The sequence below is a fragment of the Panthera leo genome, chromosome B3 (genome assembly GCF_018350215.1).
Source record: "Panthera leo isolate Ple1 chromosome B3, P.leo_Ple1_pat1.1, whole genome shotgun sequence".
Taxonomy (NCBI): domain Eukaryota; kingdom Metazoa; phylum Chordata; class Mammalia; order Carnivora; family Felidae; genus Panthera; species Panthera leo.
The window spans coordinates 54885079-54912624 of record NC_056684.1 but is presented as its reverse complement, the minus strand read 5'-3'; the positions used below and the strand labels follow the sequence as shown (position 1 = coordinate 54912624).

The window sequence follows — 27546 nt, the reverse complement described above, 5'->3', positions numbered from 1 at the left end:
CCTCCACATGTGATAACACATCACCTATGCAGTGCATCAGCCAAGGAGACACAACCTGAACCTAATTATGAAGAGACATCAGAAAAACTCAAAATGAGGAAAGTTCCAAAAAACCGAGGGGTGGGGTGGAGCACTGGGGAAAGGGAGAGTAAGTCTTTCAAAAACGTCTATGTCAGAAAAGCCAAAAAGAGGCTATGGAAATATTCTAGACTAAAAGACACTAAAAAGACATGACATGGAGGGATAATACCTGACCCTGGACAGATTTTTGTACTGTAGAGAGAAAAATAATGAAAGCCACTACTGGGTCAGTCAACAAAATTAGTGGGTCAGTTGACAAAATTAGACAAAGTCCGAACAGGTTGACACAATATTTTCACTGAATGTTAAATTTACTACATGTTTTGAAAATACACAATTATTTAGGGGTAAAAGGGCACAATATATAGAACATCTTCAAATGGTTCAGGAAAAAAATGAAATGTTCACATACACACACACACACACACACACACACACACACACACACAGAAGAGCACAAAATAGTGTCAAACATTATCAACATATGTATCTAGGTAAAGGGTATGTGAGTGCTATTTGCAACTATTTTTACTTTGTGACTTTTCTGTAAATTTAAAATTGTCTCCAAATGAAAAAAAAGATGTAAAACTGTCAGGAGGACAGGGCACCCAGGTGGCTCAGTTGGTTAAGTGTCCGACTCTTGATTTCGGCTCAGGTCATGATCTCACGGCTCATGAGCTCGAGCCCTGCATCAGGCTGCACACTGACAGTGCAGAGCCTGCTTAGGATCCTCTCTCTCCCCCTCTCTCTGCCCCTCCTGTACTCACATGTGCGCACATACTCTCTCTTGCTCTCTCCAAGTAAGTAAGTTTTTAAAAAAATAAGAATAAAACTGCCAGGACGTATACGTTTATAAAAATTGTGTGGCACAGTACCTGGCACAGGTCAGCATGTAGTAAATAACAGCTATTGCTATTAGTAATACAAAGAATTCTTAAAATTAAATAACACACAAAAATGATACAAAAAATAGATTACTATTACCGCAATTGATATAATTAAGTAGGAACACAAACACAAACTGACACAGGGTCAAATGTTGATGTAAAATCATTGGTCCAACAAAATTATTCTTAGCTCTTTTCTGACTTAGTTTCATTTAAATGGTGCCATTTATGTCCATGAGCATCAAAGAATTCATAAAGCATCACATTGGTGCCATACAAGGCATTTATATTTTTCATTTAAGATACTGTTGTAAAACTGGAAACCAGACAAACGACGATTGACAACAGAAAAAGTTATAGTATGTTCACAGAATGGAATACTACACAGCAATATAAATAAACTAGAGCTACATGCATTAACACAGACAAATCTCAGAAGCTTGATATTAAGTGGAAAAAAAACAAGTTACAAAGACTACAATAAATAGTAAACCATTTTTATAATGTTAAAAGACAAAACAACAACTTTTTCAGGATACTCACCTTTGGTCACAACATAAAGAAAAGCAAGAGAATAGTTTTTAAAAATCAAAATATTTGTTACCTTGGATTGTAAGGAAGTTACAGGGATGGGATTGTGGTCAAACAGACAGGGGTCTTCAATGGTACTGGTGATATTCTAGCTCTTAAGCCAAATGGGTGGGTTCCTGGTTGCTAGGCTTCATAACTTGCATGCACATCACATATTTTCTTTGCATGTATAAAGTATTTCATAATATTGAACTTACTTTAAAAAAATAAGATATTAGGAGGCTATGACCAAACAGTTAATAATGGTGGTAGTCCTCTCTAATGAATTTGTTAATGTGTTTGTTTTTAGGGAACAAAGACTAAAGAAAGAAAAAAAAAACTTTTGTAGTCTGATTGTCTTAAGTAAAAATTAATTTCTTTCACACTGATAGGACTTCCCAAAGCCAAATAATATCTGAAACTTGTTTCTACCCATTTTATAAAATGTTTAAGAATTCTCTGGTTTTTCTAAATATAACAAGAGACACACAATCACACTGAAAAGAAACAAAATACAAATTACAAATTAAGGATGTATTCCCATACACCTAATTAACAATAAGATGTTCTCAACCACCTAGAACCTAGAAAGGAAAAAGGGTCTATGGACGATGAGGAAAATAACAGTCAACTGACTTCTTAGGAAAGGCAGAAATCCTCTACGATTCTGGTTACATTACCTACTAAATTAAAAACTGTGGAAACTAAGTTCATTGACCCAGTACATATGAATTGTTCTGGTAATTCTTAGTTCTTTTCCAGGTTGCAATGGAGACAGCAGGTAAGAAACAGAAAGAGTGGGTGTGTGTAGGTGGAGGGAAGGAGCAGGCTACAAGATCTCATTATCTTAAAAAGGAATGGAGCGAATAAAGGGTATGTCAGTTCCTGGCTCAAAATTCTCAGTGACGAGGCAAGGTAAGCCCAATCAGTATTCCTTAGTGAGCTCTGAATAGGTCAGGGGGGTACAGTACAATAATTCATTCTCGTAATAAACTCTAAGTCATCATGGAAACGTTAAACTCTTAATTTACCAAACATTCAAGGAACACAAACTATGTGCCATTCACTCTGCCATGTATTGGAGAGGAAGAGATAAAACACTACTCCTACACTCAAGAAATTCACAAATAAATCAGCAAACACCTCTTCAGAAAGATTTCGATTAAAAAATGGTTGAAATAAGCTTCAATAATTTGAACGAAAAGGTCTCAGTTATTTGGCAATTCTTTAATGTGAAACCCGTGATTTCTCAATAAAGCCAGAGAATAAAAACATGACTATTCTATTAAAATTCTCATTATTCTCCTTATAATAAGAACTACTTAGGAATGGGGGGAAGACCATGAAAAGATAGAATTAAAAGGGTCTAAAGTGGCCTTGTTTCCCAAATGCAAAATTAAATCTAGGGAGAAGACACAGATTAGGTAGGAGTAATATCACCCACTTGTTCACTCAAAAAAGCTATACACATCTTTGATTTACTTTTATTCTTAAAGTAACCCTCTGGAACTGTGATTACGAATGTTACAGAGACCAGTAGGAATAAAATCCCATTACCAGCTTCTGCTTCTGTTTCTTGCAAGGCCAAGGACTGAGCGCAGTGTCCAAAAGTAGGTGCAGGAAGGATTGCCAGGACTCCAGGGTCTCCTCTGCCAGTGACCTCTGTGACGGGATCCTTAGAGATCCTGGCCATATTTTTCTGAAAGAGATAATCTTCCTAGTTAATGCCATGTAAAAATCTTCAAGCAATTCCCTATTTAGAATGCTAATATTAAAAATATAAAAAGGAAACACTGCCTGAAAAAAACTCTTACCTAAACTATCACCAGTACTTTTCTTAGGGTGTTACATGAATATTGTCATTACTATGAACTAGTCTGCTGTAGCCATAATTTTCAAATTAGACCATTATCTGACAGAGGACAGGTGGGCCGACTAGGAGACAGATAGGAGATATAGTTTTTGTACGCATATATGTGAGTTTAAGATATTTTAATAGTTTATGTGATCAAATCACAGGACATACTAAATCCTAAAGGAACAGAGCAGGTGATCTTGAGTAAGCTACCTTGTCTAATTACCTAAAACACACCATACATGCTTGATCCTTCAAGCCTTGATTTTGATCATAAGAAACTTATTTAACTGACTGTTAGGAAACCTACCTACGATATGTGACAGAAGCAGAGGTGAGTAGTTACAGAGAAAATGTGAACACCAAGAGGCAATGATGCTGAGGCCAGAAGGAGTAATAAAAGTTGAACCCTAAGGTAGACAGTTTCCAGTTTCTGCTCATAACTGGAGAAAAGCCAAGATGACAGAAAACGCAGGAACACCAACCTTCTTGTCTTAATTCTAACTTGACTTTGATGGTAATTAAAGACAGAACACACATCCTTAAACTTGTATGAAAATTCTGTTCCAAATGGTATTTCTCTTTACTCTTTTCCATTATGACCTGTTATATTAATGTATCCCGATAAGGCATTCATTTTCTTGGAAATACATTTTTAATTCATTGTATCCTCTCCATTTTAAGAAACTTTTGATCATCTTAGTTATTTTAATGAGGATTTGTTTTATATTTATTGATCATTTTTTCCCATTTTAATTTGTATAAGCAGTTCTAAAAATGACAAATTTTACCAATTACAATTCACAGTTCTTCATATTTATGGCACCTATATTGCAAACTTATCACCATTGCCTAAAATCATCGCTTTACCTCAAGGTCCTGAGCTGAGGTAAACAGCAGAAGATCAAGAATTCTTCGGTGACTAATGCCAGAGTAGGCATTTCAAAGCCTACTGTTCCCTTTCCCCAGGAATAGAATCTGAACCCACCCAACAAAGGCTGCAAAAGTCTAAGTTCTTAGCCAAATTATGTGACTCTGTCCCTACATGTGAACTACATTAAGTCATATAGATGACCTTGACACTGCTTGCACAATCATAAGCCCTCTACAGAGACCGCAGGATTGATTATATACTAATAGTAGAAGAAAGCTGTCATATTTTCCTGATTTTTACAGCAGAGATGATCTTTTCAGGAAAGCAAACTTGAAAGCATATAACATGATTTCCCCACCACTGTTCATGCTTAAAACCTGCTGTAGGTAGTTCTGATCTTAATTATTTTTTCCAAAAATTTTCAGTAAAGTAGTATAAGCATTATTCATGGGAAGTGATCTTGCCCAGTTATTTTTACATTGAAAGCAACTCTTAACTAGTAACATCTTTGTGAAATCAAGAATAACAGTATCTACTTGGGGGACTGGGGTGGAGTAGACTAATCATTTGGGTAAGCTATGGCTGTAAAATTCTGTACTATCTCAAATCTAGGATGTGGAAAGGCCCAGCTTCTTTTTCAGACAAGCAACTATAGTATATGAGGTACACAGGTAACAGACTAGTTATCCTCAAGTGTGGGGAGTGGAACTCAGATTTTTTTCCCCCCAGCTTATAACACATTCCAGTAAGTATTAATACCAAATGTTCAATTCTGGCCTTGAAAATCTTTAATCATGATATCTTAATGAAACTTAACTCTTATGTCTCTCCATTCAGACAAACCTTATTAATATTGGGAATGTTTTCTACCTCTAATTCCAAATGTTGAAATTGGCTAAACACAATACCTACGATATTATTCTGGATTTTTCATGCATACCTCATTTCTTTAATCATAAGCTAGGAAGACTTTGGTTTTATCAGATCTTCCACAGAAACTAAAAGCTGGTGTCAGAGACTACTTAGACAATTAAAAGAATACAATTCACTCATGCCACATGCACATAGATAGTACACCAAGTAAACTGGCTTCAGAGTATCGTGTGAGTGAGCCATACCTCTAACTGCTTGTTTCTACATCTTTTTTTGTACTTGGTTGGCATCTTTTGCCTTTGTGACATACATTCCTTGAGGGCAAGAAATATGCTTCCAAACTCTTTAGAAGCTCTTAAGAAACTCTAGTTTAATACAATGCATATTTCTTGAAGTGGTCATGCCCAAAAAACAAAAATAGGAATGAGAGTTATTCAGTTTCTCAAAGCTCAGGCCCTTACAAAGAACAGCATATATTTTTTAGGAAAAAGATGTCTAGAGTCTAAAAGCTCTGCTTCATATTTGTGGCACTATGAAGAAGCAAAGTTTTTTTGGCAAAAAGAAATGAAATCCTTTGGATTTCCTACAAAAAGTTGTTAAGCCACTGGTAAAAACACAAGTTTTATGTCTACTAGACTGTAAAATGAAGAAAGGAAAAAATAACCATAGGCAACTGCTACAATCATCTCTGATGCTTATTAAGAGCTCTTTCCACTTATCAGGAACATACCTTTTCCCATTCTGAGCCGGTATTTTCTGTAGCTAGGGAGAGGATATCTTGAAATACTTTCTGTATGCAGGCCTTTAGTTTTTCAAAATATTGCACAGACACCCATTTTGAAGAACAAGTCGACACGAGTTCCAAAAGTTGCTGGTTCTCTGAAGCACCGACATGCTCCTTCTGGGTGTCCTTTAAGAGAAATTCGAGTACAGTTAGGATGTCTTCCTCATACTGATAGATTTCCAGTTGGATCCGCCTGGCTTCCTGCGTAGCCCATTCTCTACGACTCTGGTCTAGACATGCTTGCAATTCCATCTCCTTCTGAAGAAGGAGTTCAGTTTTTTGTTTCACAAAGTCTTCTTTAGCTGCCGCAAGCACCTCATCAATTTTATTTCGATGATCATCTAAAAATTGCCGGTAATCTTCCTCATTTTGTTCTTGAATTCTGTGGATTTCTTCTTGCTTTTTTTTGTTCCATTCACTCCGGGCTTTCGCCAACTCAGCCCTGACAACCACAGGGACTTCCTCGTTCTTTAACTCAAGCTCTCTCTGAAGAGAATGAATCTTCTCCTCCAGTTCCCTCCTAGGTATTCCATTTTTGTTCACGTTTTCAAGCTCACTTTTCCATTTCTCTTTAGCTTCAGAAATAGCAAATGATATCTAAAAGGCAGAACAATGTACATTTAAAATTCTTTATGATCTCCCCATAACTATTTGGGATAAGACATTGTCCTAAAATATACTATACTCAAAGATCTTCTCCATTTTAGATCACCTAGTATTTTAGGTCATATGGTATTTTAAAAACATCAGTTTCTTGGGGGTGCCCGGGTGGTTCAGTTAAGTGTCCAACTCTTGGTTTGGGCTCAGGTCATGAGCTCATGGTTTCTGAGTTTGAGCTCCCACATAGGGCTCTACGCTGGCAGTGAGGAGTCTGCCTGGGATTCTCTCTGTCTCTCTCTCCCTCTCTCTCTCAAAATAATTAAAGAAACTTACAAAATAAATAAGTAAAAGACATCCATTTCTTGATGGAGAACTAGAAATTTAAACTGACTCCAAAAAATTGTAATTAGACAATTATCCAAAACTAATTTTAGGGGAAAAATTCATATTAGTTTTACACAGATAGAGCCTCAAATTTTACCTAAGCCCAGGACAAATGAAGTATCTTTTACAGGAAGCGAAAGCAGCCTCATAAAGAAATCTTACTATTACTTAGAAATATAACACATACCTGCATAACGTGCTGACAAACATAATTGTATTTTAATGGCATCACAGTGGTTAGAGCAGTTCATTAAATGACAATACTAGACAGAAAAAGTCATTTTTTCACTAATCTAATTGTCTTTTATAACAGAATAACAAGACTCGCAGATCACACACAGTAATAGTACATAACCAAAATGTCACAGGGAATCAAAACACCTGGGCTTAACTCTAATCCTACCTTTGACTGCAGCCCAGCAAGGTGCTTAACAGAACAGAACTGCTAGAGTCAACTTACCAGCTGTGGGACCACAGGCCCATTCCTCAATTCTTTCGAGACTCTATTTCCTCATCTATAAAATGAGGATAATTATAAAGCTTCCCTGATAGCATTGCATTAGGGTTAAATGACAAAAGAAAATCCATTTAAGGGACTTGGTCCAGAGCCTGGCAGATAAGGACTCAATAAATGTTATATGGTTATTACTTTTGGCTAAATGGCCTTAGAAAAGTCACTTCATCTCTTTCACACTTAATGTCTCTATCTACATAATGAGCAGACTGGATAATGACCTTGAATCCCTTTTATAAATTCAAACAAGTCACAAAGATGTAAGTGTTGAAAGAAGTGGGCATCTCCAAAAGCTTGGCCTGGACAGCGGTGGCTGCTGAAAGTCAGTACTGTATACATATATGCTCTGGATGTTGAGATAGGGTATCTGTCTCCTAAATTTCCAGCTATTATATCATCTTAGCAAACACCTTCAACTGTAAAAATTCTAAAACATGTTATACACCTTTATTCAATAAGTGCTCCTGAATAGTTGCACATAAATCCAAATTTTGAACTCTATTTCAAATTTACTAAGGGAACCCACTAAGATGAGCTTTACAAAGGAATGCACAGCAAAATTCTTTCGCTACTAGCAGAATAATTCAGTAGTGATGTGAAACATGCTTAAAGAGTACCTTCAGGGAAAATAGTCTTGTCACAATGGATGCCTGGAGACCATTACCAGGTGACTTGGTGGAGGTGGCAGATCCCATGGAATCGGGAGGACCTGTCCAACCTCTCCAAAGGTGTGCATCCTCTCACATGAAGTTGTGGGAGGAGAATTTAACAGCATTAATCAACTCAGGGGCTCCTGATAGTTGCTGCCCAGTAGAATCACCTGAGAAGCTTTTAAAAATCCTAATACCCAGGGGCGCCTGGGTGGCTTGGTCGGTTGAGTATCCGACTTCGGCTCAGGTCATGATCTCACGGTCCATGAGTTCGAGCCCCGCGTCGGGCTCTGTGCTGACAGCTCAGAGCCTGGAGCCTGTTTCAGATTCTGTGTCTCCCTCTCTCTGACCCTCCCCTGTTCATGCTCTGCCTCTCTCTGTCTCAAAAATAAATAAAAACATTTAAAAAAAAAAATTAAAAAAAAAAAAAATCCTAATACCCAGGCCATATCCTGCACCAATTAAAACATAAAGCCTGGGGGCTAGGAGTCAAGCAACAGTAATTTTTTTTAAGTTTATTTATTTATGAGAGAGAGAGAGAGATAGCATGAGTGGGGGAGGGGCAGAGAGAGAGGGAGACACAGAATGGGAAGCAGGCTCCAGGCTCTGAGCTGTCAGCTTGGAGCCCGATACAGGGCTCAAACCCACGAACCTTGAGACTATGACCTGAGCCGAAGTCAGACCCTTAACTGACTGAGCCACCCAGGCACCCCAAGCAACAGTAATTTTTAAAAGATCCTCAAGTTTTTCTAATATGCAGCAAAGTTTAAGAACCACTGAACCAATTGACAACTTCTGGACTCTGGATAACCGGCTTTAAATTTTCACGGAGCTTGATGGATCACTCTAATCTCCCAAGAACCCTCCCACCAATGCACTGAAACTGGCCCTAGGTCACCTTCTTTGGTTTGGACCAAGGATTCACAACATGTTAACATTATGTTCTGTGGCTGAATAATTATCTAGAATAGTGCTACTCACACCCAAGTGTGGTCTAAAAACCAGCACTGTCGCATCCCCTAGGAACTTGTTAGAAATGCAAATTTCTCAGGATTTACTCCAGACCCACCAAATCAGAATCTCTGGGAATAAATCCCAGGAATCTGCTTTAACAAACCCTCCAGGTGAATCTCATGCCTGATAAAGTTTGAGAAGCAACACACTGTCTTCTCATTCCTGTATTTCTGCATTCACATACATTCAGGTCTTCTATGTTCTTAAGGAAAGATCTCTTGGGGTCCCTGGGCGGCTCAGCTGGTTGAATGTCCAACTCTTGATTTCGGTTCTGGTCACGATCTCAAGGTTGTGAGATAGAACCTCGTGTCAGGTTCTGCACTGAGAGTGGAGCCTGCTTAAGATTCTCTCTTTCCCTCTCTTTCTGCCCCTCCTGACATGCTCACATACTCTGTCTCTCAAAAACATAAAAAATAAAATAAAAACTTAAAAAAAAATCTCTTGCCTATTTTCTATATACTAACCAACTTTATTATTCTTCTTGACTTCAGTGCTGAGTCACATGTACATCATATTATTTCCTCTCTCTCCCTCTTAAATTTCCTTTTAAACTATTTCAGCATACTTAAAAAGTATAGAAAATAATGCAGTGAACACCTGTGTACTACCACATAACTTAAGAAAACTGTTACAATAGATTTATTTATGCTGAATTATTTAAGTATTCTGTGGAATAAGATTATGAATACAACATATGAGTCATTTACAATGTCTGTCACCTATACTATTTTGAAAATAGTTGTCATGTTGGGAGAATAGTATACACTTAACACTGCAATCTATTATCTTTTTTTGTATTATAATTAAGAAGACATACATATGGCATAAAATAGCAGTTTAAGTTTGCTATTTGGACTTCTCATATTTGTACATAATTGTCATATTTGGACATTGTTGGTGTACTTATCTCCACAGCTCCTTGTTTTCTTATAAATTTGTATTGTTTTTCTTACCACATATTAGTAGTAATGTTTCTTATGTTTAATTCATTTATTTTCCTTTTTTTTATTATCCTCTCACTTTTTTTTATTACAAAAGCAAAAATGTTTTAACTGTATCTCTTATATCCTATTCATACATCTTTGCTACTACAACTATTGTCCCCAAACTGAGTGATGTTGGTATTCAATTTCTTTCTTCTATACTTTCATGTAAAAATGTTCAACTTCTTCATCAACTTAGACTTTATTATGATGCAAGCACAGGTAACCTTAATTTTTCCAAAGTGCTATCTGGCTATCCTAAGACCATTTATTATGGAATAATTCCTTATTCCTTTGTTTTGAAACAATTACATTTCTATTCATAATTGGGCCTATCTCTGAAGTCTGTGTAATACAAAATGAAAAATTCTATTTTTGTGACTCAACACTGAATTGTCGCTTTCCAACATACTCTATTATGTGTTAGGGTTGGACGACTATTTCTTTTCCAGAACAGTTAAAAAATTCCTAGTCCTTTCCAAGTAAATTTTAGAATTAGGGTCAAATTTCAAACCATGTTCAGTTTATTGGCATTTTGATTAGAACTGGTTTACACTAATAAAGAATGCAAATGATTATAATATCTTATGTTTCTGGTCAAACAACATGACCTCTCTGGTAAGGAGAGTTGGCTATTTTCCAAGGAGATTATAAGACTACTGACAAAGCAGGGAAAACAAACTTCCAGCATGCAAAAGGATACCTTGTAGCTATTACTAAACAGATAAACACCTGTTCTCAATTTCCCCTAAAGATAGGGCAAGACAGAACAGGATTTAGTTTCACTGTTAAGGTTACCTTCCTGATTATGAGAGTTTCAAGACCCTAAAATACATTCTTTCTCCCTCAGCATCCTGATGATGAGAACAGATGCCATCAGTCAGGCTCTGAGCTAATGCTTACCATGCATTATTGCATTTAATCCTTCCACAACACTGTGAGGAGATACTGATTCTCGGAACTAAGATGAGACATCAGGAGAGAGGCCCTCCTCAAGCTTTTTTCCAGGAGAGCACTCACCCGTCTTGCCACAGTGATCTCTTGTTGCTCTTCCCACTTCTTCTGTTCTGCTCTTACACGTGCTTTATACTCTGCAAGGTCAGGTAATTCTTCCAGCCATCGATGACGAGCATTTTGCACAGCTGTTTCTACCTGCAATTGGATATTGCAAGAGTAGGCAGTAAAGTGAGGTATAAAATTTCAGAAAGATCCCATTCGCAATTAGCAACTATGGTTTCATGTGTATTTTACATCATATCGCACTACGTTACACTGACCTCAAGCAGCCCACCTGATCCCAAACAGTAGATTCTAATCCTTCTGTTCTAAACTTCCCATACTGTCCCATGCAAATGCCAGCACAAAAAGTAGGAATCTATAAATGTTTGATAGCCAATACCATTACTGGAAAGCTTCATACAAAGTACCAATTGCCATTTCCAAGAAATTCCTGTTTATCTTAAGAAAAAGGAGAAGACATGCAGAGAGGCTGCTTGGGGTCAGGGCTGCCCAATCAGTACACCCACCATATCCACAGTCCTCATGCCGTACATATAAACACATGAACCCACACAAGCATGCACCAATATAGCTTAGAGCCTTGTACCAAGCAACTTTTCCTGCTGTCTGTAATGAGTTTGCAACTAAAGAATGAGGGTGATATAGCAATTCAGGCAAACATATAAGACTTGATGAATTATGAGGGTGATCTGTTGGTAAATCTGTCACAGGTTACCACAAGGTCACTTATTAAATAACCTTTCCTTATTTCCTTGTATTGAAATATAAATACACACGTACCTATATCCATATAAACATACAAAACTAGAGTTGACATAAGGGGCTGAATTTTTTTGTAAAATGCTAAATACATTTACAGGTAAAACCTAGGGAGTTACAAATATGGGGAAAAGATAAAGCCCCTATAGAAATTTATATTCCTCCAAAGGTTATTAATAATATTTCCTTTCTTACTACATGATGTTATTTTTCTTCACAACATCTGTAATTGTATATATACCAGAACAGCACCCTTAAACATGTCTCTTTGTCCACAGAACATTTTCTTAACTCTGTTCAAACCTTAAACATTTCAGGAAATGATTTAACTGACTGAAGATGCCTTTGATACAATTACACAGATTTGGCTATGTTTCCATACTATAAGGATTCTCTCTAAAATCATGTAGAACAACTTATGGGGGCCTGGGTGGCTCAGTCGGTTGAGCATCCGACTTCAGCTCAGGTCATGATCTCACAGTTTGCGAGTTCAAGCCTCGCATCGGGCTCTGTTGACAGCTCGGAGCCTGGAGCCTGGAGCCTGCTTTGGATTCTGTGTCTCCCTCTCTCTGCCCCTCTCATGCTCATGCTCTTTCTCTCTCTCTCAATAATAAGTAAACGTTAAAAAAAAATTTTTTTAAATCATGTAGAACAACTTAACAAATAGGCAGAATTCCAAGTATTTATCAAAAGCTGAATACATTTTTTTAAAACTTTACTTCAGGTATTATTTTAAGACTGCATAATAAGCATTTCGTTTGTAAATACAAAATAAGGAATATTAAGGTCCAGGGACCTCTATGGGACAAAACACCCTGTCAGGTGGTCTGTGAGATCAAAACTATTTTCAAAGTAATATTCACACTTTATTTTTTTCACGCCCAGTCCTGCATGTGTAACTAATACAATGGTGTCATGCTATGTGATTTATCACTGCTCTGACAGCCAATGGCAAGTTTAGTATCCTTGGTTTTTTTTTTTTTTACAGATTTTATTTTCCTAATTTTTTAAAGTTTATTTATTTATTTTGAGAAAAAGAGAGAAAAAAGAGAGAGAGTGGGTGAGTACAGAGTGAGAGGGAGAAACAGAATCCCAAGCAGGCTCTGCATGGCCAGCGCACAGCCGACACTGGGCTCAGACTCATGAACCTTGAGATCATGACCTGAGCCAAACGCTTAACCCAATGAGCCACCCAGGTGCTCCAGTATTCTTGTTTTTTTAAAAGTTCCTTAGATTTATATTTTCCAATACAGTAAATAGATATAACCCACACAGAGAAAAACTCTTCAGAGTCTTGAGTTTTTAAAAGTGTTAAAGGCATCCTGAAGCAAAAAAGTTTTGAGAATCACTATAATAATGTAGATAAAACCAACAAAAACTCTTTATTGCATTAACACAGAGCTATTTCATTAACACAGCTCACTCAGGCTGACATTTCTTGGAAACCAAACAACATGCCCCAGTTAAAAGCAAGCTAGCTTTCTGAGTGCTTCTAAGGGGAGGCAATGGCCCCGCTTTCTGGCAGCGTATGGGATTTACAGACAAAGTCCCATGTGAGGGGAGTGCCTGCAGATTCAACTCTGTGAGTTGCAGTGCAAATACTGTCTAATATCTCACTTGCTTTAAGTTTGCTTATGTATAACTACTTCAGTGGAGTACCTTCTATAAAGTTAGGTATGAAAGATTCTTAATTAAGATGTGCTTCATCCAGTTATAAAACCGCCACCTTTAACCTCAAGCACCCGAACGCTTAGACCAAACTCAGAGGAGCAAACACTCTGTAAACATAAAGAATACATGGAAAAACTGAGGGGTAACAGCTTTGTGACAGAAATACAGTGGAAGAAACTTTTTGTAACAACCCAAGAGGTTCTACCCTAGAATGTACAAAATTTTCAAAGTATAAAGTTATGAACAAGTTCAATGGTAGCATTTTACAGGTTTTCATTAATAGGCAGTTCCAATAATTGTACTATAATAAACCTGTTACCTGTTTGGCTATATTTTCACAATATTTGAGTTCTAATTCCACCTCGAGTTTCTTCAGGTCCCCACTGACAGCTGTTTCTTTCTCTTGCTCTAAATCTTGCTGGATCTTTCGCTTCTGTTCTTCTATCATGACTGCCATCTCGTTCTTGGAAATAACATCACTGGTGGTTACTTGGTCAGTCTGGCTGCAACCATCTGAGGTCTTCTTTTTCATTGCCTTTATAGTTTGATCCAGCTTAGACTGCCACTCTTTTTCGAGCTGTTGAATAAGTTCTTGTTTGATCTGTTTTCAGAAGAAAAATTGTATGAAAAGAAAAAACACTCAAATAAGCAAAACCCAGAATTAATAGCTAGCCAAAAGAGCAACCACAGCTGTGTTTGAAAACCATCTAGACATTGTTGTAGTAATTACATGAGAGTTAGAAGCTTAGTCAATGAAAATATATTCAAGTAAATCCTGAAAGTTACTGTTGGACCCTAATGTACGTGGCATAAATCACATGGGAGATAGAAGTATACCGCAATAGGTCAGGCTTTCTTGCTCTCAAGATGCAACCTTCTGGAAGCTTTGACATTGCCACTACAAAGGTGGCATGATTTCTTTTTTTTTTTAAGAGGAAAATTTATACTATTAATATGTATTTTTCCATCAACACCAGGCTTTCCACAAAGCAGGCACTGGGTTAAGTCTAAATAATGAACCTAAAACTGCACGATCTAAAAATAGTTTTACTTACTTGAACACATTAGACTCTTGTTTGTTAGGGTATTAAATTCTACTGAGTCTACTGTGCATTGAAGGAGGGGCATCATTAGAAGGATGTCTTAATGACAACTTTCTGCTTTCAACAGGATAGTGGGATGGATCAAAACACAGTCAGTCTGAGGCAAAACTGTGAAACAGCAAAAGTTGCTTTTCTCTGTTCCTGGTTCCCACCTCCTGGGTATCCAGAGGTCTCAGACTGCTTCCCTGGCTACCACAGTCCCAGGCTATGTTGCTGCATTTGAAATGGCAATCTTGTGTAGCAGTTTATGCTTTCCTGAGAGTCTCACAAAAACCTTACTTCTCTATCTCATCTTCCTGGTAAATAAATGGTTAGCAGATTCAAATATAAAACAATGTGCAACATTGTAAAAATAGAGAATTTGTTTTGTGCTAGCCACATTTTACAGGCATAAATGTATATATTCCAGAATACACATTTCTGTATTAAAAAATGATTAGTAAAAGAATTTCAGGTGCAAGCACTAGATTAATGAACTGCTGCAGAGGGTGGGGGTGGGAGATGAAGAAGAGGGATGCTGAAAGACAGGACAGTGGTCTACTATCCACCGTTAGGTAGCCACACCCCCAGGTAATAGCAATCTTGCAGACCAAAGAATCTAGTTTCGATAAGCTTGAAAATTGATTTCCCTTCCAGCTAAGTTTTCAAGATCATAATCTGGTTCTTAATTTTCTAGAAAACTATTAGTAATTTCATTTGCTACTTAGGTAAAAGGTAATTTTTTGTGCTTTTGAGCCTGCCCAGTCATTACTTCTTCCTTCTAATCCACAGGATGGGTTATCTATTTGTTATTATAGACTGGTCTAGAGTCATCTGACTCATTCCACAATATGAAATTAGAGGAGGGTTTCATTTTGAGGAATCAAAAAGTACCCCTCCAAAAACCATTATATCCTGAATTGCACTGAAGGGACAAGAGAGGGGAGAAGTTTTAAGAAATAAAACTACTGTAAGCTGCCCAAAGCCCAATCCCAAGAAGTGAAATGAATGATCACATAGGTGCTTGGCAATGAAAAATTATGTCTGTTCAGGAAGAACGGTCTCCCTATAGTTAATACTACAGTTTCCAAACATGGTGACTGAAAAGAAATTTTAACCCACACCTCTGTCTGTTCCTCATCCCAGTGTGATTTGGCTAACATCACTTCATTGTCAACCTGCTGTTTAATATCAGTTTCTTGTTCTTTCAGCCACTTGCTCTTCTCCATCATAAGGGTGTCTTGGTACTTTTCTTCAAGTTCCACCTGCAGTCTGTTTACATATTCTTCTCTTTCCTCCAATAGCTGTCTCTTTAAACAAAATTCAAGTAAATATCTCTGTATTATACTAATATTCTCCAAGGCAAATTTATAAAATATTGGTCATAGGCAGGTACTGGCAGCAACAGAGACAAATGATCTTCCTACATGCTAACTCAATCAGCTTAATAGACTGTCTTGTACAGACCTGCTTGGATCTCAAATATTTGGATAAAAAATTTACAGGTGGCTATATTAAAAGAAAAAGCGTCTAACACAATCAATATGTTACTAGAAGAACAACTTTTTTTTTTTTTTCAATATATGAAGAACAACTTTTTAACGAGTTTAACTGACATTTATGTTTACACCCCACCCACCATGGGACTCATTAGGTATCACAGGCCAGGCAAAAAAAAAAAAAGTACGTTTCTGAAATACATATATTCTGATATAAAACAAAAATTATTGCTCTATCTTAAAAGTATGCATCCTGTAATAAACTCAGACTGGCATATTTTTTTCATTACCAAAGACAATTGTTTTTCTCAAAACTAGCTAAAGCATTATGAAATAGTAACTGTCAACTATCAGATACAAATTTAATAATTTGAACTATTCATATACTATTCTCTGTTTATTTTAGGAATCCAGTTGATCTGAAAACTCTAACAAAACTCTACTCAGGGATCAAAATCACCTATAAGGGTTTTTGTGTGAAAATTTTTATTTTAAGTTTATTTATTTATTTTGAGAGAGGTGAGTGGGGGAGGAGCAGAGACAGAGAGAATCCCAAGCAGGCTCTGTACTCAGTGCGCAGCCCAACACGGGGCTCGAACTCACCAACAATGAGACCATGACTTGAGCCAAAACCAAGAGTGAGATGCTTAACCGACTGAACCACTCAGGTGCCCCCAGTGTGAAAATTTTTGAAACGGTTTTCTGGTGGTCCCACTGAAGCTCATAAAATATAATGCCAGAGAAGTATACACTTCACATACCTATTGCCACGCAGCAAAAGAGCTTTTGCTCTGTGTCTCTTTACCATTATTTCTGATTCATGCTACCTGGTTGTCTGGTTTCTTTCCTGGTTCACACCTGACCTGGCTTATTTTGGTCTTAATTCCCATCTGATTCCTCTCCACCAATGGCACATACCAAAAAGATGCTATCTATTTTTGTCAGTGCTATATGATTTCAGAAAATCTCCAGTGACTAAGGGACCCATTTCTTCACAATCAGGTCATAGAAACTGTAGTTGTACTAAAACAATCGAACTATCACGTGGCTGAGAAAGTTGTCCAGTGTCATGTCACATATCACAGTTATTTTTTGTTGACTTTAAAAGGAATCCTCACATTGTCTTACCTGTGTATATCTATGCTTCAGGAGTTGTTTCCATATGTATCTACTTTCCTTTTGACCCAGAACAGAAAACTGCTACCAATTTTCTGTGTGTTTGTATGTTTGTGCATATATCAATTGCTTTGCTACATAATAAGCCAGCCAAAACTTGACCATAACAACAAAACTAAACTAAAACAGCAAACATCTATTATTTCTCAGGATTCCCTGGTCATCTGGGGGGTGATTCTGATCTGAGTCAATTTAGCTGATCTCTGCAAGCAGTTGAAGCACATGGTCTAAGATGGCCTCACTCACACGTCTGGGGGTTAGCTTGACGTCTGCTAGAAAGATGACATGGTCACATGTGTCATCACTCGGCAGGTTATCCCAGATCATTCACACAGTGGTGGCCACAGAGTTCCTGAGAGTATCAAGCTTGTAAGTCCCAATGCATAAATTATTTTTAAGACTCTTTTTGCCTAATGTTTACTAATGTCCCATTGGCCAAAATCAGATCCAAGGGATGAGAAACAGATGACCTCTTACTGAGAACTGCTAGAAAGTCACACTCCGAAGGGGCATGCATTCGGTGATGGGAAGAATGTGCAGCCATTTTTGCAGTCTACCACAGCAAGGAAAACCTTTCTACCCTCTCTTTACAGAAGTAATAGATTTATTGAGCACAGGGATCTGCCATTTGAACATACTACAGAAATATCTAATTCTAAAAGTTTTATCATTAAAGAAAATTTTTCAATAGTTTTAAAACATTTACACTTGATTTGCATGCCCCCGATAGCAAAAAAAAACCTCTAACTTCTAAGGACTGACTTAGCATGTATTACAATTGTACAGATGAGACTAACGTATACAGAAATGACATTATGAATGCGAATATTGTCCATCTTTGCCTTGTCTGCAAATTCATGACCTCCAATGATTACTAGAGTCCAAGGGGTTCTGTGTGGATGACTTTTCTCCCACTCTCTGAACAAGCCAGGTTGACATGTGAGGAAAGTTCCGTGTGTTAATAAAAGTTTTAAAACTTGGCATTGAGCTCTTACTTAACCCATGGTCTAACTCAACAACTGTTTCAGAAAAGAGCACATACGGAACAGGAAAATACACCGTAGGACTCTTGCTGTTGTCTATCTTTTAAATTCAGTATCCAGACTAAGTAACTGACCGGAAAGTCAACTGCAGGGAAAATGCCTTATGGCCTGCAGAGAACTTCCATGAAAGTTCCCTAGCTTGCTTGAGTTTAATAAGATTCTTCCATTGTGAGTGTGAAACATTTCCTAGGATATGAAAAGATTAAATAAATTCTCTTAAGTTTAAAGTTCTGTTATGACTGGCTTATAAAAATTACTAAATTTTGTAATGGATTTACATAAATCTAAATAAAAAAAACTAAACAATTCCAGAGAAGAAAGGAATTACACTTCTCATGCGTTAAGTACACTGGCCCTTCCAGTGGGGCTGGGTATTAACTACAAAGGGATAGCATAAGGCAGTCTTATAGGGTGATAAAACTCTTCTGTATCCACATCACTCTATACATGTGTTAAATCACATGTTAAAAATGTATAGAACAAACACCAAATGAAAAAGTCAATTTCACTGTATGACAACTTAAAATCTTTAAAGAAAAATATCTAACCTGTAAGATTTTTTGGAAGGGCCAAATAGCAGTTTTAACTTTCCTCCCTGCTTTGGTGCACAAGCATTCATGAGCCAGTATTGGTCAGCAGCAGCTGCTAATTCCAAACGACCGATTATATGAGATCTAATTTTATAGCCAAACTGATTCTTTGAAAAGTACCAGAAAATATATTCCTGAAAAGAATGACCTCTTTGAGAGAATTACTCTTCTGTTCTTGTCAATTTATGTATTTAAAAAGAAAAAAAAATCACAGCAGAGATCTTCTCCCTATTTTAATTTTTTTATACATTATGAAAAGCTAAGTCCTTAATTTCTAAGTAATTTAAGATCCCTTCTAACTTTTATACTGTCAGCACTAAGTAAAAGAGCTCGCTTTAGAAGTTCTTTTTCCATTAGACGATATGTATACATGGCATGTTTTTTCACCATATTAATCTATTCAAAAAAATACAAACATTAAAAGAGCTGAATTCCTCACCTGCTCTTTCTATTCTTTTAAAGTCTGTAGTAGCAAGAGCCTGCTTTAATATAACTTTGTTCAGAAAACCTCTGTATAGAACATTTACTCAGGCTTTTAAAAATATTTTCTAATCTTGACGCAGGTGGCTTTCAAATTGTGGTCTGCAGGCTGGTCCAAAGTGGAAGGGAGAGTCAGACGTGTGTCTGGATGAGGCTCCAGGCAGGACAGGGAAGAAAAGACGGGCGACTGTTTACATGTGATTTTACTCCTGGACACTCACCAACAGCAACTGGGAAGATTCAGGCAGGAGGGGAAAGTATAGGAGCCCCTCCAGCTTCCCGAAAAAATGAGAGCTTCCCTGAAAAGCTCTCCACCTTCCCTATCCTAAGTCCCAAGTTCAAATTCCTGCCCTTCTCCCCAGAAGAATAAAATGACACTTGGGTACTGAGACAGAAATGGGTCAGAGGAAAATGTTTCTGAGGGAATATGCTGTGCATCACCCACGGGACTATGTAGGTTCAACTAAGGAGCCAGCAAAAGTGGAAAGCAAGAATCCCTGGGTTTCAGACTCACAGTGTTTGGGTCTACTCTCGTTTATTTTTAGAACCCTGTTTTGCCACTTGGAATAAATATAAGGAAGAATCATTTTCTCCTATATGTATGCCATTTTCTACTGAGGTTTTAAAAATCATCTCAATATTTACTGTATTTTGTGAGCTATCAGAGTGTGATAGCCAAAAATAAAGAGACTTCTCCATAGGCCTTCCCTGTTTCACAAGAGAACAAGTATACTGGTTTCCATGACAATAGTGAGGCCAGAGAAAAGAGCTGAAACAAACACAACACGAACTTGTACTGTACCTTCTTCTCCTGAGCCTGTTGCTCCTTTTCCATGGTCTTCCTCAGAGTTGATTCTAGATTATCCTTCTCTCTGCACACTTCCAGGTAACATTCTTGCACAGCAGCCATCTCCTTATTCATGTTATCTAAGTCAGACCTTGGATACACAAAACCAGCAACCAAATGACCACCAGGAAAAAAAAAAAAAAATACAAGGGCTGCAAAACAATTTTCCTCTAAGCTACAGAACAGGAGAAAGCTGTCTCTAGAGCTTGAAGGGTAGCTAAACTCTCTCATTCTCACCTAAGTTGCAAGCGAGCTGCCTCATAAACCTCAAAGAGCTGCTGCTTCTCCAAAGCATGCTTTGCTAACAGGCTTTCACGTATTTGGGCTTTCATGGCTTCATGGTGCTGCTGGTAAGTCCTCTCACACCTAGAAACAGAAAGCGGACAATAGAATCTAAAGAAATGCCCAGCATTATTAGAAACACCAGGATAAATTGGTTTCCTTTCTTTCCCACTCCCTCTCTCTAATGCAAATTATAATTAAGGTCAGATTGGTTCCCCCCAACCAAAAGTAATAATTAATTCCTAGTGGATGATCTTAAATTCTGCAAAATTTTCTCTCTTTAAATGTTTCCAGAGAAAAATGAGAAACTTGGATATGAGAATGCCCCAGTCCTTCAAGAAGATAATAGTCTTTGTTGAGGACTTGTTTATAAAAAATTAATTGAAATAATAGGGTAGAGTTCCAAAATTCCAAGTTATCTATATTAGAAATAGATACTAGCAGTACCCAACTCACAAGTATGTTATGTTCCAAAACTCTGTTTCCAAGTTTATGATTTGGTAATTGGAAGACATACTCCCTCCCACAGATTTCTTCCTTATAAAGACTAGTTTCCCAGACTAGTTTATGAAAACCATTAAGCTATACTATCTCAATGAACTGCAGTTTTGATGGTGCTATAGAACCCAGCCCACTACATAACATCATTTCTATGGAAAATGTGTTCTAAATTCTAATTTGAGAAGCCACAGACTCATCTTCAGTGAGATCTCAGTAGGGAAGGTTCACACCATAATTTTTCTTGAATCTTTTCTGGCGGGTGGGAGAGCAGGGCCGTGAAGGGCAGAGTCAGGCATTAGACCTCTGTATAGACTTTACCTATCCACAGCTTCCTGTTTATCATGGTCAAAATCTTGTACCATTTGTCTCATTTGATTACATAAGTCTTGATTTGTATCTCTCAGTTTTTCTTCCGTTTCTTTAAGTTCCTAGATACAAAAGAATAAAGCAGTTAGAGAAAATAAACATCATATTCACTGATTAGTCCAATCTTTTTTTTTTTATTATCTTCCATGCTTTATCTCTACCCTGTAGCACTGATGTATCGTTTTCATAATTCTACAAAGACTCCTTATGGCTTGTAAGATTCACTTATTTGACAAGTAGCTTTATGACAGGAGTTAAGAGTTAAGAATTTTGTATTCATTTTGAACTACATGAAATAGAAACACTTAGCCAGAGAAGTATTCCCTAAGTGATCTCTTAAAGTAAGTCTTAGGATTCAATAATCTTAACAACCATATAAACAAGGTTTAACTTTTTTGGTCCAGAGAAGAACACCTCCAGCAGCCAAGCTCCTACAGACCCAGGAGCCTGGAGTTCCACTAACCTACCTTTTGAGAAAACGATGACCTTATGGCCAATAAAGGGAAATAACTGGAATCCTTATTCACCCACTAATAAACCTGTCTACAAACTCATGTTGCCTCTGCAACTTTTTTTTGAAAAGTCGGTTATATCCTTTGAATATAATGAGGTCATAAGAATTCTCACAACATATAGGAAACTTTTTCATCACCTGATTTTGTTGTCGTAAAACATGAATTTCATTTTTAAGCCGCAGAATGTCATCTTTCACAATTGTATCAGAAGTAGAAGACCCAGGCCATAATTGATCAGTTGGTTTTTCCGTGGTATCTGTTTTACTCTAAATGTTAAAAAGAAATCAAAAGTTTTTCAGGTTTTTAAGAAATTCTAACTTCTGGTTTTGAAAATAATTTCATACTTACAAAGAAACTGTGAAAACATCACAAATAACTTCCATGTAACTTTTATCATCATCCCCAAATATAACCACCATACAATTATCAAAACCAGGAAGTTAACTAGGATGTAGCACTGTTACCTAATCTACAGACCCTATACAAAATCTTCCCATTTTCCTCTAACGTCCTTTTTGTAGTTCAGGATCTCATCGACAATTCCACATTGCATTGAGTTGTCATGGCTCATGAGTCTCCTTCAATCCAAGGACAGTTCTTCAGGCTTTGTCTCTCAAATCTATGACACTTTTTAAGAGTATCAACTAGTTATTGTGTAAGATGGCCTTCAATTTGGGCTTCTCTGATGTCACTTCATTATTAAATTCAAGTCATCCATTTTTTACATGAATGCCACAGAAATGCTATGTGCACTCTTCAGGAGACACAGGAGATCAACGTGGTTCATCACTGGTGATGATCAATAAATGAAGGTAGCATCTGCAGGCACTATCACTGTAAAGCTACAATTTCCTACTTGTAATTTAGAATAAGTATCTTATGAGGAGATACTTTGAGACTATGCAATGCAAATATTCTATTTTTTATCTTACACCAAGTTTAACATCTATTCTATCTCTGCATTTATTTGTTTATATATAATCTCTATTATATAATCTCTATTACCTCATAGATCTATATTTTATTCAACAGGTACAATTTTTAAGACTCATGACAGTTATTGGCAAATTGTTTCCCACAAGGTCATGCAAATGTACATTGTCAGGTAGTCTGAACAAATGTGTCCAACTCTCTTTACCTCCAATGGCAGGGAATGCCTTGAAATAATTATTGTATTTGATGGGGAAAGGGTAGCCAATAGTTGCTTTCATTTGCATTTCTTGCATTGCTCTCATAGCAGAACTTCTTACATACCTTCACTGTTCATTTGTTTTTCATCCTCCCAGATCTGTTTATACAACTTTGCATTTTCCTCTTACCATCTAAGTATCTTCCTTATCTAATCTTTATGAATTCTTTGTTCATTGATGGGGCCACAAAGATTTTTTTTTAAATACCTACTTTATTTGACTTGTTGGTTTATGTGTTTACCTGAAGTCTGAGCTCTCTTCCACAATGTTTAAAAAATATCCTAAACCAAGATTCATTCTCCTCATTGGGGAGTTATTTGTATTTCATTCACATGTGAGGTGACAGAACACCGAGGCTCTGGCTCAGTCTTTGAATTCATAGCCTTCACTTCCTTTACAGGGAGACTATTGTTGACTTTCCCCTTTTCACTTGCCGTAATTTCCCAGAAGCCACTGCTTCTACTCCAATCAGAAGAGAACGACAAATACCTACTCTGTTAGCTTCTCTCCAGATTTGGGGATACTAATGAGATTTTAAGGGATTCTATGGACTCATTAGAGTGATTTTCATTTTGTTTTAACTTGGCCTCCACTTTTTAAAGTTTGTGATATTAATTTGTCCATTCTTTCCCACTGGTAAGTTTTTATTACTATGAAATAAAATCATACTGATACGTGGAAAAACAATTTTCATGCCTAGCTATGACACTCAGCTTTGACATATCATCACACTGCAGGCACTCAGGGACTAGGTACTTGTACCTGTCAGCACAAAATCCTTATGGACAATTTTAAAAAGAAAAGGACCACATAGGTGTCATAACAAAATTTCTGAAGTTGGAATACTAAAGAGATTACCTTCAAGAAAACAAGGCATGTAATACATCAACTCTCACATTATCTTCCTAATTTCTATAACTAAAAAGATTCCAGGTAGAAACCTTCTGAGTTGGCTACTCAACATTGCCTTGGGTCCCTTGAAATCAAAGAATGGCTCTAACCACAACTTGTGGTTAGGTAATGATTTCTTTTGAGTAACAGATACAGAAAGGCCTCTGTGTTTTATTCATTATGCTTACAAAAAAATCAATGTAGATGTGGGCCCTGACTGCAAGACTAATTTTCCTAAGGACTTTACTACATTCTACATTAATGGTCCAGTTGTTCAACTAGAATGAACAGTATAGAACTCAACGCACTCTCAATCAGTGCACAGTGCTACATATAGACAAATTCCTAATCTTTATCACATATTATCCTGGAAATATCATAAAGCAGCACTGCTATGAATAGTCAAATGACACGAAAGCAAAAACAACAGACTCTGAAATAATTTTTAATTGTTCTATATAAGAAGGATACAAACAAACATAAGATACTACAACGTTATAGAGCAATAAATATATCAATACTTTTAAATATTCATAAAAGAAACATGCCAAGTAAGATTACATAGTAAATATTTTTGTTAGCCTTTTCAATATTTAGAAAGGCTTTAGGGGAGGATTTCAATGACCCAGTTCTCTTTAAAAAGATATCCAAGGACATGTTCTGTCTCTTAACAAGCTGATAGCAAGCAGAGACATTCAACAGTATTTCATTAACCTCAGGATTTAATGCTAGCTACGGTATTATCCTAAAAATTGATGTAACATCTATGTGTTTTTGGCCTCAAAGATTCCAGAAAGACTGAGCCTATACAATATAGACTTCTATTCACATGCCCTATTCCCTAGTTACACCAGCTTATTTGCTACAACCTTTAAATACTTCTGCTCAAGGCTGAAATGTTCCTTCCCACCTTCCCTCCTGCATTTATCCTTCAGGACAGAGATCAGATATTCCCTCCTTAAAGACTTCACTAAGGTTTGCCTTATCATCTCCCCTACAACCAGCTCTGGTTAATTATTCCTTCTCAAAACACTCTGCAACCAATATCATCCTTATTACACAAAGTTATGCATGTCCCTCTCCTTATAGATCTGCACTGTTGCATATGGTAGCCATTAACCACACATGGCTATTGAGCACTTGAAATGTGTCTTGTCCAAAATGAAAAGTGTTGTAAGTGGACAATACATGTCAGATTTCAAGGACTTGGCACAGAGACAAAAAAGGCAAACCATCTCTCATTTCTATACACCAATAATGAAGCAGCAGAAAGAGAAATCAAGGAATCGATCCCATTTACAATTGCACCAAAACCCATATAAAATACCTAGGAATAAACCTAACCACAGAGGTGAAAAAACTATACACTGAAAATTATAGAAAGCTTATGAAAGAAATTGAAGAAGACACAAAAAAAATGGAAAAACATTCCATGCTCATGGATTGGAAGAACATTGTTAAAATGTCGATTCTACCCAAAGCAATCTACATATTTAATGCAATCCCTATCAAAATAACACCAGCATTCTTCACAGAGCTAGAACGAACAATCCTAAAATTTTTATGGAACCAGAAAAGACTCCAAATAGCCAAAGGAATCCTGAAGAAGAAAACTAAAGCAGAAGGCATCACAGTCCCAGACTTCAAGATGTTTTACAAAGTTGTAGTCATCAAGACAGTATGGTACTGGCACACACACAGACACATAGATCAATGGAACCGAATAGAGAACCGAGAAATGGACTCACAAATGTATGGCCAACTAATCTTTTGACAAAGCAGAAAGAATATCCAATGGAATAAAGACAGTCTCTTCAGCAAATGGTGCTGGGAAAACTGGACAGCGACATGCAGAAGAATGAACCGGGACCACTTTCTTACACCATACACAAAAATAAACTCAAAATGGATGACAGACCTAAACAAAAGATAGGAAGCCATCAAAATCTTCAAGGAGAAAGCAAGCAAAAAGCTCTTTGACCTCAGCCTCAGCAACTTCTTACTAAACATGCCTCCAGAGGCAAGGGAAACAAAAGCAAAAATGAGCTATTGGAACCTCATCAAGATAAAAAGCTTCTGTATGGCAAAGGAAACAGTCAGCAAAACTAAAAGGCAACCGACAGAATGGGAGAAGATATTTGCAAATGACACATCGGATAAAAGGTTAGTATCCAAAATCTATAAAGAATTTATCAAACTTAACACACAAAAAACAAATAATCCAGCGAAGAAATGGGCAAAAGACATGAACAGACACTTCTCCAAAGAAGACATCCAAATGGCTAACAGACACATGAAAAATGCTCAACATCACTCATCATCAGGGAAATGCGAATCAAAACCACAATGTGATAACACCTCACACCTGTCAAAATGGCTAACATTAACAACTCAGGCAACGACAAATGATGGCGAAGATGTGGAGAAAGAGGAACCCTTTTGCACTGCTGGTGGGAATGCAAACTGGTGCAGCCACTCTGTAAAACAGTATGGAGGTTCCTCAAAAAATTAAAAATAGAACTACCCTACCACCCAGCAATTGCACTACTAAGAATTTATCCAAAGGATACAGGTGTGCTGTTTCAAAGGGGTACATGCACCCCAATGTTTGTAGCAGCACTACTGACAATAGCCAAAGTTTGGAAAGAGCCCAAATGTCTATTGATAAATGAATGGATAAAGAAGATGTGGTATAGGAATATTACTAGGCAATCAAAAAGAATGAAATCTTGCCATTTGCAACAATGTGGATGGAACTAGAGTGTATTATGCTAAGTAAAGTGAGTCAGTCAGAGAAAGACAAACATCATATGACTTCACTCAGATGTGGAATTTAAGATACAAAACAGATTAACATGAGGGAAGGGAAGCAAAAATAAGATAAAAACAGGGAGGAGGACAAAACATAAGAGACTCTTAAATATAGGGAACAAACTGAGGGTTGCTGGAGGGGTTGTGGGTTGGGGATGGGCTAAATAAGTAAGGGACATTAAGGAGGACACTTGTTAGGATGAGCACTGGGTATTGTATGTAGGGGACGAATCAGTGGATTCTACTCCTGAAATCATTATTGCACTATATGCTAACTAACTTTGATGTAAATTTAAAATAATAATAATAATTATTATTATTATAAATGCAAGCCATCTCATTAATAATTTTACATTGATTACATACTGAGAAGATATTTATTGGGTTAAATAAAATATGTTATTAAAATTAATTTCACCATTACTTTTACTTTAATGGGATACTTGGGACATTTTAAATTATATATGTGGCTCCATCAAATTTCTATTGGATAGTGCTGTTGTAGATTCTAAATTCCTTCAAGGAATGGCCATTGTTTCTTTCCACTGAATCCCATAAGACCTTGCACAGAGTAGCTTTAAAACAAAACAAAACCAAAGCTTAAGCTGAATGATTTGCTCTTCCTCCATATACCTCCCAACCTTGTTTTCTGATGTTATACACTAACTAGAAAGATCATTAGAAAAGATGTGGGAAGCAAGTAAGAGGCAAAGTTTGAAGGTGTCCATGGGCTAATCAAATGACTGTGAACTTG

At 37.0% G+C, this 27546-nt stretch overlaps 1 protein-coding gene across 10 annotated transcripts in view; it reads right to left on the bottom strand.

Moving 5' to 3' along the window:
- CEP152 (centrosomal protein 152) overlaps positions 1-27546 on the bottom strand; it is a 91630-nt gene that overhangs the window by 16852 nt on the left and 47232 nt on the right. For 6 of the 10 annotated variants that reach the window (XM_042942106.1, XM_042942105.1, XM_042942104.1 and 3 more), the window contains 9 exons: positions 22038-22166; positions 21338-21447; positions 20474-20602; positions 20192-20327; positions 15726-15911; positions 13839-14120; positions 11090-11221; positions 5871-6521; positions 3096-3237 (listed from right to left, as the gene is read on the bottom strand). In XM_042942106.1, coding sequence (XP_042798040.1) covers positions 3096-3237; positions 5871-6521; positions 11090-11221; positions 13839-14120; positions 15726-15911; positions 20192-20327; positions 20474-20602; positions 21338-21447; positions 22038-22166 — 1897 coding nt within the window. The remainder of the gene's footprint in view (positions 1-3095; positions 3238-5870; positions 6522-11089; positions 11222-13838; positions 14121-15725; positions 15912-20191; positions 20328-20473; positions 20603-21337; positions 21448-22037; positions 22167-27546) is intronic. The other 4 variants (XM_042942110.1, XM_042942111.1, XM_042942112.1 and 1 more) reach the window with 2 other exon arrangements.